We start from the raw sequence: 12,297 nt of genomic DNA, 5'->3' as shown, positions 1-12,297 counted from the left end.
GTCCTCATCTCTAAGATGGGGTAGTAATACCCATCCAGCTCAGAGTAAGTACTCAGTTAATGTGCTCAATAAATCATCACTGTTGTTTTTATTATCAAAAGACAGGCAAGGGGCTTCCCTGGTGGCGCAGTGGTTGAGAGTCCGCCTGCCGATTCAGGGGACACGAGTTCGTGCCCCGGTCCGGGAAGATCCCACATGCCGCAGAGCGTCTGGGCCCGTGAGCCATGGCCGCTGAGCCTGCACGTCCGGAGCCTGTGCTCCACAACGGGAGAGGCCACAACAGTGAGAGGCCCGCGTACCGCAAAAAAAAAAAAAAAAAAAAAAAAAAAAAAAAGACAGGCAAGAAAAGGCACAAAATGTGAGCTTCTGAAATGTGAGCTTTTCTTCTACTTTTCTACATTTTCTAAATTGTATGCAATGAGTATTTTACTTTTATCATTTAAAAAAGCACACACTTTCTCCAAAAAATATATCAGAAAAACGAGATTATGTATGAAAGGGCCCAGATAGTGCCTGGGAGGAAGTTATTAATAGAAGCATCCTCCTGCAATGAAAGTTTGAATAGATGAGATTGGGTGGAAAAACATGCATGGTATTTGCAAAAGTGTAATACATTTTTGCCCTTTAATAAAGCAATTTCTTCTCCCCAAATGTCAAGGGAAGAAGGCACAAAAGTGAGTGTTCAAATGCTGAGGCATCGATTTAGGGAGACGTTGAGGGGAGCTTAAAGGAACAGCACTCCCTGGCCGGAGCAGAATGCAAAAGACAGAGAGAGCAAGGTGGACCCAACTAAACAAAGGGTGGTCTATACACACAATGGAGTATCATTCAGCCTTAAAAAGGAAGGACATCCTGACACATGTGACAACATGGGTATACCTTGCGGACATTAGGCAAAGTGGAGTAAGCCAGTCACAAAAGGACAAATACTGTATGATTCCACTAATATGAGGTCCGTAGAGCAGTCAGACTCATAGAGATAGACAGTAGAATGGTGGTTGCCAGGGCGGGGGGAGAGGGAAATGGGGTATTATTTACAGGGCGCAGAGTTTCACACTTGTAAGATGCAGCAAGGGTTCTGGGGAAGGATGGGGGTGATGGTTGCACAACAGTGTGAATGTACTTAATGCCACCAAACTGTACATTTTAAAATATTTAAGGGCTTCCCTGGTGGCGCAGTGGTTGAGAGTCTGCCTGCCGATGCAGGGGACACGGGTTCATGCCCTGGTCCGGGAATTTCCTACATGCCGCGGAGCGGCTGGGCCCGTGAGCCATGGCCACTGAGCCTGCGCGTCTGGAGCCTGTGCTCCGCAACGGGAGAGGCCACAGCAGTGAGAGGCCCGCGTACAGCAAAAATATATATATATATATTTAAGATGGTAAACTTTATGTTATGTGTATTTTACCACAATTTAAAGCTACGTAGAGAGAATAAAAGAGATCGAACCCAGGGGAAAGAAGAATGGGGCAGGCAGGATGAAGCAAGTCTCTGGTCTCCTGGGGTTGAGGGCCATTCACTGGAGAGATGACCCACAGGGGAGGGGGACCTCCAGGGAGTACGGCAGAGGGGGAGACAGGTGTAGGAGGACGCATCCTGGTGAGGTTGTGGCTCCTGCCCACACTTGGCGGCTGGCCCCACGGGTTCTGAGCTAGGGGCACTTGCAGCTGGAGAACTTAGCCAGGGACGTGCCCAAGAGGACCAAGTCTCCCTCCCTCCTCGAAATCAGCGCTTGGGGTATGAGAAATTAGGCACTGGAGGGTGTGTGTAGGTAAATAAGCAACTAAGGCAGCAACTAAGCCTGGCACTGTCCTCCAGGGGAGGAAGGAAGAGGAATGCTTTGAGCATCTGTTTCACAGGGAAGAAATTCTGAGGCCATTGTGCTAAAGGAATGCAGACATGGGCTGGCTCACCCCCAGATAAAAGAGAACTGGGGAGAGTCAGGATGTCCTGAAAGGAGGTAGGCTGTCACCTTGGCCCAAATGGAAGACAGCACAGAGCCTGGTGCTTGGTGGGATAATCACAACAGAACAATTTATTGAGCACTTAACTCTGTGACAAGCACTTCTCTTGGATCCCTTGTGTATTCCCTTCAGCATCTTTATGGGTAGCAACTATGTCTAGCTTCACTTTACACTGAGAAAGACTGAGGCTTGGAGTTGGAAGTTACCTGCAGACCCCGGGCCCTAGAAGCACACCATTTGCCCCCAGTGAGTCCTTGCCTCATTTCTGCTTCAGCCCCAGCACTGCCTCCCACCGCCCCAGACCCCTGGCCCCTTCTCACTTGAACTGGTGCTCCCGGGAGCTGCGGATCTTGGAGGAGAAGCGTTCAGCCAGTTTCTCCAGGCTGCGGGAATACTCAAGCTCGATCTCGGCTTTCCGGCGGAAAAACTCCTGGAGGTCCTGGAGCAGCTGCAGCCTCGACTCAGACTGCTGCTCCAAGCACTTGAACTGCTCCACCAGCTGCGTGCGGATCTCTGCGGACAGAGGCAGGAGCAGGCTGTTAGGCGATGGTGGGGAGAGCAGAGGGACCCACCCAGTCGACCCAATGCCAGTGGCCCAGGCACTGCAATTCCAGCTGCCCCCTCCCTACCATCTGCCACCCAGAGCCTCTCCAGGCATTGGCAGGACGATTTGGCAAATGCCAGTTTTTGCCATGGTGTAACCCAGTGTTTTCCAAAGTTGAATCATTGCATGTCACCACCACGATTTTTGCCATATCCACACGCGACCAAGCATTATTATTTCTTCCGTATGATCTAGTAAATTTGCTCATTTTTCTTACTGGAAAGAACTTACAGTTTTATGTCGTTATGACAAGTGTAAAACTAGAACAACTTGCCACCCTGATACACAGAAAATTTATTCAACAAAAACAGAAATTTTGTAAAATTCTCTCTAAAGACTACTGCTATCAAACGCCCTAAGCCTAAACTGCTCAATCTCCATCAACAAGAGGAACACAGGAGCATGAGAGGAGTTAAAGACAGACTTTCCCCAGGTATAGTCAGGACTGAGCGAGGGCTGAGCGTTTCAGTGTTATTCACTCTTAGGTTTCAGGGTTATTTAAGGCCATGCCTGTGTTCTACTCTGAATCACCTTGAATTCCATTGCATCAACATCTCAGGTATGTAGCCCAGACTTCAGGAAATCCTGAGAGAGCAAATCAGGTCTCTGCAACCAGGGCAAAAGTTCATAAGCAGGGGCTAGAGATAAAAATCACAGCCAGATCCCAGTGGTTCTGCCACTGCTGCCATCTCCATGCATTAACCCCTTCCCTGCCATCCCACGAGCTGCTCAAGAGATCAGTCTCCCCACACTATGCTCACACCAACTCCCTGCTCAAAACTGCTCAAGGCACCCCTGCTCTGGCTGAGTATTAAGTCCACGGAACTCAGGGCCACCCATCACCTGGCCCCAAACTTCATTTCTCTGGATTTACCCCCAGTGGACTCTCTAAGTAATCCAAACCAGTCCCTGAGATGTCCAATTCCTCCTGCAGAAATGGGCCTCCTGTCTGAAAAGGTGGCCAGCACCATCTTAGCATCCTTTGGAGAAATGGTCTTCAAAGGGGGCAGCCCTACTCTGGGGCACTCGAAGCCTTCCCAAGGGGCGCACAGGCAGGAAGTGTTACAAAGGAATTGGTTTGAGATCCTGTTTCCATTCCCACTCTTTCCTCCTCTGCCTGAGAATGTGCCTCAGCATCTCTCCTTTCCCACCTCACTCTTTACAACCGTCCTCTCTCTTTGCAGAAGAAAGACTAACTTCTCTGTCGTCCAGAATCTGGCTATGGTGCAGTGCCCCAAAGTGTCAAGACAGACTTTGAGGACGATTTAGAATGTTGGTGCTCGCAAATCTTCTTTAACCTAGTTCATAAATCCTCGCTCCTCAAAGTGTGGTCCATGGACCAGTAGCATTAGCATCACCCATAGACTTATCAGAAACACAGAACCTCAGGTCCCAACCCAGACCTTCTGAATCACAATCTGCATTTTAACAAGATCCCTGGATGGTCCTTATGCACCTTAAAGCCATCAACCATCCATCCACATCATTATGAGAAGTATTTCCCATATTATCTTACTTTTTATTTTTAGTAATTATTTATCAAATTATAAAACATTGATATTATTTTGATGAACTGTAGATAAATCAATCTGAAATAAAGATACTTAGGGTTTTATGGCCAAAGGAATTTTTTTTAAAGGTCCATTTCAATTTAAATACATATTTTGGGCAAAAAGAATACAGCAATCAATAAAAAAGTTCAGGGGCTTCCCTGGTGGTCCAGTGGTAAAGAATCTGCCTTACAATGCAGGGGACGTGGGTTCGATCCCTGGTCAGGGAATTAAGATCCCACATGTCGCGGGGCAACTAAGCCCGTGCGCCACAACTACTGAGCTCGTGTGCCTCAAAGAGAGCGCCCACGTGCCGCAACTAAGAGCTGACACAGCCAAGAAAGAAATAAAATAAATAAATAATAAGTAAAAAAGTTCAAGCATAAAAATATATTACAATAAAATTCTGTGAAGGAAGTAGAAGGAAATTATGAGCTCAAGAAGGTAAAGACAGGAACAATGTAAATATAAAATTTCTGCCTTGTATAGGTAATTTTTGATGAGTGGTGGTGGATACCAATATATTGTGGTATTTATCTTACCACCTGGTAATTCCACTCATGGATCATACCCCAAAGAAATCAGTGTTTATGTCTACAAAAAAATATGGAAAAATACTCATAGAAGATTTATAGCTAAATATTAGAAACAACCCAAAATGTCCATTAAGAGTAGATAAGATTTTTTTTTCAGTAGGGCAATTTATTTCAAAATGCTTGTCACTCTTAAAATAGTAAAGTAAATTTATGCGAAGAGTAGGTAAGATTTTTTAAATGTGAGATATTCATTCAATGGAATACTATACGATAAGGAAAAAATGAACTACTGCTTGCTACCTGCTTAACTCTCCTTATGTTGATGGAAAGAAGGAAGAAAAAATGAGATCATGCAAAAATAGTTTATGGTGATAGAGGTCAGAGAAATGATCACCTTTGGGGGATACTGACTGAGAGGGGATGCGAGGGTACATTCTGGAATGCTGGAGATAGACTATCAAGGTTACACCTTGATCTGGGTGGTAGGCACACTGGTAAAAATGAACTGAGCTGCACACTTAAGATCTGGGCATTCTACTGTTTATAAGTGATACTTCAATAAAAAGGCAAACTAAAAATTGCTGTTATTTAGTTCCCATTTGATACATTTAAGAGAGTAGGGTAATTTTGCTCTAAGAGGTCAATATTTTACAACATGGCAGAAATGATATCCTTTGTAACTATTTAAACTTCTAATGAAACGTTTCAGATGTCAATTTAAAATGTGTGGGGCAAAAGAGATTTTTTTCCCCCCAAAGTTCATTTAGAGGGTAGGCAAGCAAAAAAGTTTTAAAACCAGTGCTTTAGAGCCCAAGCTCTGCTCCTCCCAGGAAGTCCTGGACAGCTCAGCCCTCATGACCCTCCTATGAACTCCCTTGGTACTTGCAATTAGTCTCAGACCGCCTCATACTATTTTTTTAATTCTTCATGTATGTGCGTCATATCGCCTTAGCTCCCCGAATGAAATTTAAGTTCTAACAGTGGATTCTCCCAGCACACATGGTATATCAGTATCTGTATAGCAAATTACTATTTGCCTTTACCAAGTGCTTTTACCCAAGGACATCAAATGCTGTGATTATGGGAATCTCACCCAACACACACACACACACACACACACACACACACACACACACACACACCACACAAGCACCATACACACACCACACATACACCAGACACACATACAACACACACCACACACACAAAACGCACACTCACCATGCACGCATTTACACACACCACACACAACCCACCACAGATACACACACCATACACAAACCACATACATATACCACACAAACTCACATACACCACAACCACCACACACACACTACAAACACACCACATACCACACACACACCACACATGTCCACATGCACACTCACACACATACACCACACACATTCACACGCACCACACATACACTATTCCCACACCAGACATGGATATTATTATTATCCATTTTTACAGATGAAGAAACCAAGGCTTCTGTGTGAACCAATCAGGAAGCTGTCCAAGGTCACATTTTGTTCTATGAAGTGTAACAATCTACGCAGGCGCTCCTTGACACAGCCTGCTTGTTAAATTGGATTGAGAGGCCTTCACTCCCACAAGTGCAAACCCTGCCATATCAACACATGGTTACAAAAATGCTCTCTATTTTTTTTTGATGGGAACCATTTTTAAAGTCTTTACTGAATTTGTTACAATATTGCTTCTGTTTTTATGTTTTGGTTTTTTGGCCCGGAGGCATGTGGGATCTTTGCTCCCCGACCAGGGATCGAACCCGCACCCACTGCATTGGAAGGCGAAGTCTTAACCACTGGACCACCAGAGAAGTCCCTAAATATTTTTAAAATTACTTGTAGACCATCCACTATTTAGGACTCATAATAACCGTAATAATTATTGTGAGCACTTACAGAGCACATCATGTGTTCCACGCCTGGTGCTGAGTTCTTTGGATATTTATCTCACAGAATCTGTATAGCACCCCCTCTAAGGTGGGTGCTACTAGTATTCCCCCACTTTTTCCCCACAGATGAGGAAGTGGAGGCTCAGAGGTAAGCAGTCTCTGGTCATAACAGCTGATGGGTGGCAATTAAGCTAAAAATCAAGCCCAGCTCCTTCAGATGGGAGCACTGACCCTCCCAACTCCTCACTTAACTGAGGCCATACTACTTGCCTTAAAAGACTTGAATCTAACTTCTTGTGTTCAATACACAAGAAGTTGTGTATTCAACTTCTTGTATCCTTTTTGTAACAAGACGGTGGGCTAAAGAGATATTATTTACCAAAAATGCTGCAGCCACTGCCTTCCTCCATTATAGGGCATGATCAGGAGCCAATGTTCTCATATCTTAGAGGAAAATCTCGTAAATCACACTGTGCCAACAGGAGATGATTTGGAAGGAGCAGAGAAACCTCCCCCAGTTCACACAAGCAGCTGGAGGCTCTAGCAGCTAGGACGGCTCAGAGTCAAGTCTTTCTAGCAGGAAATGCCCTGGCAGGAGCCGGACTGCAGCCTGCTGGTGCTGTAGAACCCTGCAGGGATTTGACTACCCATCTCCTTATCTCTAACTCCCTTCCAACTTGCTCTTCCTTGGAGCCAGCACAGATTTGGTTTTTCTCCTGGAAGATTTCAAAAGGAGGGGGAAATAAATAAATAAATAAAACAATTGCTCACGAGGCACAGACTTCATTCAGAAGACTGTCCCCTGGGAGTGGTTCCAGGCTCAGCACAGCACTGAGTGGCAGAAAAATCAAAGGGGGTTGGGCAGGGAGGAGAAGGGGCTTGGAAAGTCGGAAAAGGCTTTGATATCAGAACCTTAGAGCTGCAGGGGACCTGCATGACTCCTGGCGCAGCCTCTGGTTTTACAGACAGAGGCGTGAAGCCCAGAGAAGGTCTCCTGAAGCACAGCTCTCCCTGTGTCGCTCTCCTGATAAAACTCTCCAAGGAGTAATAGGGGAGAACAAATCCTACTCCATATTTGATGTGCTTCTTTTACTTTAACCTTTGTATTCTATTGCTTTTGCTACAAGTTAACCATGAAAAGAATGTTGCCTATGGCCTGAAATATACAGGATAGCCCTTCTCAAGTCTCCGGCCTTTAAAGGAATAACACTCTTCCATTCATATAGAGATAAAAAAGTTGCAGAACAGAGAGTAACATTTGTCCTGCTGGAGGTTTACAAGAACACTGTGACCAGGCCTGCGCAAACAGCTGCAGGAACAAAGGATTCAAAGGATTCCGGCGCCAAGAAGTTTGCAACCACCAACCACACCCCCTCCCCTTTTAGTAAGAAGGAAGCCTGAATCCTGACTCGGGGAAGATGGTCCTTTGGGACACTAGTCCATCATCTTCTCAGTCTCCTGGCTTTCCGAATAAAGTCACTATTCCCTGCCGCAACAACCCGTCTCTCAAATTACTGGCCTGTTGTGCCGCGAGCAGGACGAGCTTGGACTTAGAAAGATGACTCCCTATTGCTTACAGGATAGAGGCCAAACGCCTCCGACATTCAGAGTCCAAGAGTCGACAGCCTGCCTAACCACCCCCCTTAACACTCCCGCTTATTCTGCAAGCAACAGTCTCACCCAAGACCATGGCGCCTGCACCAATGCTACCACCCATGGCAATACTCAGGTGACCCACGTTCCAGGAAGACAAGTTTCCTCACACTCTTCACCCCACTCACAACCACAGCCTCACAAGCAGAGGGAGCAGGGAGATTCTTCAGATCCAAGGTAATTAAGAATTCTTTTTTTTTAATTTAATTTTATTTTGATTCTTTTCCCTCTCTTTTTTTAAATTTTATTTATTTATTTTTGGCTGCATTGGGTCTTTGTTGTGGTGCGCGGGCTTCTCATTGCGGTGGCTTCTCTTGTTGCGGAGCGCGGGCTCTAGGTGCACAGGCTTCAGTAGTTGTAGCACATGGGCTCAGTAGTTGTGGCTCACGGGCTCTAGAGCACAGGCTCAGTAGTTGTGGCGCAAGGGCTTAGTTGCTCCACGGCATGTGGGATCTTCCAGGCCCAGGGTCTGAACGCGTGCCCCCTGCGTTGGCAGGCAAATTTTTTTTTTTTTTTTTTTTGCGGTACGCGGGCCTCTCACTGCTGTGGCCTCTCCCGTTGCGGAGCACAGGCTCCGGACGCGCAGGCTCAGCGGCCATGGCTCACGGGCCCAGCCGCTCTGCGGCATGTGGGATCTTCCCGGACCAGGGCACGAACCCGTGTCCCCCACATCGGCAGGCAGACTCTCAACCACTGAGCCACCAGGGAAGCCCAGGCAGGTGGATTCTTAACCACTGCGCCACCAGGGAAGCCCTCTATTTTTTTTTTTTTTTAAATTAATAGACTATTTTTAGAGCAGTTTTAGGTTTAAAGAAAAATTAACCAGAAAGTACAGAGTTCTCATATAACCTCCCTCACTCTCCTGCACAGATCCCCCTACTAATAGCCTCTTGCATTGGTGTGGTACATTTATTACAATTGATGGACAATACTGATATATTATTATTAACTAAAGTCCATAGATTACATTAGGGTCACTCTTGTGTTTTACATCTATGGTTTTAAAAAATGCATAATGTCATATAGGCATCACTACAGTATTATACAGAGTATTTTCACTGCCCTAAAAATCTCCTATGCTCCATCTAGTCATCCTTTCCTCCCTCCTCGTCCTAACCCCCAGCAACTACTCATCTTTTTACTATCTCTGTAGTTTTGCCTTTTTCTAAAGGTCATATAGTTGGAATCATACATTATGTAGGCTTTAAAAAATGGCTTCTTTTACTTAGTAATATGCACTTACGGTTCTTTCATGTCTTTTCATGGCTTGATAGCACATTTCTTTTTATTGCTGCATAATATTCCATTATTTGTAATAATATTCCATTATTTGTAATAATATTTATGGTTTCTGTATCCACTCACCTTTTTGACAATTATGAATATTTTGTGCAAGCTTTTGTGTAAACGTAAGTCATCACCCCATCTGGATAAATACCTTTTTGTTAAGTAATAGACTAAATTTAAGAGCAGTTTTAGGTTTACAGGAAAAAGAGGGAATTATAGTTTTAAAACACAGGAGTTTTAAAAATTAGTACAAAATTCAAAAAGTAGAAAGTGTATAAAGAGGAAGTTCTCTCTTCCACCCTTGTTCACCAGCCACCTAGTCCCTCTCTAGCAAGGTAACCAAGTTTCCAAGTTCATGTTTCTAGAAATAACTGCATATTTCAAAAACATTATTTCCTCTGTTTTTATACATATTATATAGCATGACATTCACAGTGTTCTGTACTTTCTTCTTTTAAGAATACATTGTAAGGGACTTCGCTCCAACGCAGGGAGCACAGATTCAATCCCTGGTCGGGGAACTAAGATCCCGCATGCTGCATGCTGCGGCCAAAAACAAAATAAAACAAAACACACACACACAAAATACACTGGGGAACTCAATCCATGTCATTTTTTAAAGAACTTCCACATTCCTTTTTACAGCACTATAGAATTCCATATTCTATATTCTATATTCCAGATGTAAAATTTTTTTAGCCAGTCCCCTTTCCTGGACCTTTAGGTTGTTTGTAATTGTTTACCACCATAAAAAGTGCTGGAATAAACAACCATATACAAGCCTCATTTTGCACACCTGCAGGGATGTCACCTGTGTGATGAATTCTTCACATAGCAGTGCAGATCAAAAGGCACTGATGTTAGCATTTTGAGATTGCAGAAGTGCCCTTCCCTGAAATTTCACCAACTTGTACTCCCAGCAGAAATTTATGAGAGGGTCACAGGGACTATTAGAAACCTGACACGCTGGGATTTACTTCAAAATAACCTTGGGTAGGGGACCAGGGAGTGGTAGCAATATAGGTAAAAAACATGATTGGCCTTGAGTTGATTGGTGAAGTTTAGCTGTAGTGATGAACATGGGGAAGAGGCTTCTTATACTATTCTCTCTAGTTTTGTAATGTTTGAAACTTTCCGTAATAAAAAGGAGAACGAAGAAAGTCAGGCAAGGCCAGAAATATGATACAGAGCCTGCAGCTCTGGTTAACAGGTCTGACCAGTTAGAAATTAAGAATGCCGATAACTTGTCCCTAGAGGCCTCTGCCCCTATCCTGCAGAGGGCTCTCCTGGGCTAGAAGGAGGGGCCAGAGCACGACCCTCAGAGCAGGCCCCACTCAGTTCTCATCCTTGGACCCTGTCCTGAGAATGTGGTAACTTTTCTGACACTCCCTGGGACGGTGAGGCCCCACTTTCACCGTCTGTGTCCATCCTGAAAATCAAGATCAAGTGTTTTCCCCTCTGCTCCCCAGAGGCAGCTGGTGTACCCTCCCCAGGATAAAGTTTCAGGAGCTAACAAGGAGGATGGTATGTTACACAACTACGCACAATCCTGCCTGAGGCTGGCACTATTCTCATTCCTACTTTATAGATGAAGCAATTGAGACGCAAGGAGGGGGTGTGAGTGCCTATGGTCACCCAGAAAGTGGCAGAGCCAGGGCTCAAATCCAGAGTAAGGGGCAGACAGGAGCCAAGATGACCCAGTCTCCAGGTCAGGGTGCTTTCCCTGGGGGTTGTCCCAATGCCCCCTCTTGCAGGGATCATGTCCCACTCCACCTCCTGTCTCCAACCCCCACTCCATCTGTCATCTCTGTGCCATTCTCACTGGTTCTGGCTGTCATCGTGTCCCCCAGTGCAACCTGACCTTGACCTCAGGCCCTCCTGTGATAGAAGAAGACATCAGTTCAAAGCCTGGCCCTGCCACGTATTCAGCAGGTGAACTCGGGAACATTTGCTCATTTCCCAGGGACTCAGTTCCCCCTGTAGCATGGGGATGGTAGTAATCTGCCCATATTGCTGTTAAGGGTTGACAAGTGACCATGGAGAAAGCTCTTGGTACAATGCTTCATCTATATCAGCACTGCACATAGTGGCCACTAGCCACACGTGGCTATTTACATTTGATCAAAATAAAACATTCATTCCTCAGTTGCACGTGCCACTTTTCCAGCGCTCAAAAGCACGTGTGGCTAGTGGCTACTGTATTGGACAGCACAGGATATTTCCATCACTGAAGAAACTTCTATTGGATAGCACTGTATGAGAGGCTCAGTAATGGTTAGCTATGATTCTCATTTATTGTTATTGCTTTCTGTGGCCATTTCTCATATCCTCAGATGGAATAAAGTCCTAAGGCAGGGGTGACACCCATGTTTTATTACTCAGAATTTGCGCTCAGTGCTTCCAACAAGAGCAGTGTAATGGGGCCCGCGAGGCCCTCACAACAGTGTGATGGAGACCCACTCTCATTGCCGCCAGCCCAACGCCCAGCATCCTGAGGGGTCCACAGCCATCCGCCTCTAGCCTTAGGAGAAGCAGTGTGGCAGAGTGGATGGACGCAGCAGAGTCTGGACTCCAACTGCTCTCATGAGTTGGACTGTTGTCTCTGCCAGAGGCCATCATGAGGTCTTGGGCCAACGAGTCATTTTCTCTGAACTGTTTTCCCATCTGTAAAAGGCAGGTAACTGTGCTTATCCTGCAGCATTGCTGCAAAGATCAAAAATAATGTGTAGAATGTGCCAGGCACCTAGAAGACCCTCGGCAAACAGCCACCACCGAGAGGTGGCATGA

At 45.4% G+C, this 12,297-nt stretch overlaps 1 protein-coding gene across 1 annotated transcript in view; it reads right to left on the bottom strand.

Moving 5' to 3' along the window:
* SRGAP3 (SLIT-ROBO Rho GTPase activating protein 3) overlaps positions 1 to 12,297 on the bottom strand; it is a 255,707-nt gene that overhangs the window by 134,509 nt on the left and 108,901 nt on the right. Inside the window, 1 exon segment of the mRNA XM_032649515.1 lies at positions 2,283 to 2,475. Within this exon segment, the coding sequence (XP_032505406.1) occupies positions 2,283 to 2,475 (193 nt within the window).

Source organism: Phocoena sinus, chromosome 11 (assembly GCF_008692025.1).
Source record: "Phocoena sinus isolate mPhoSin1 chromosome 11, mPhoSin1.pri, whole genome shotgun sequence".
Taxonomy (NCBI): Eukaryota; Metazoa; Chordata; class Mammalia; order Artiodactyla; family Phocoenidae; genus Phocoena; species Phocoena sinus.
The sequence above is the reverse complement of the archived record's forward strand: the minus strand, read 5'-3'. Positions and strand labels throughout refer to the sequence as shown.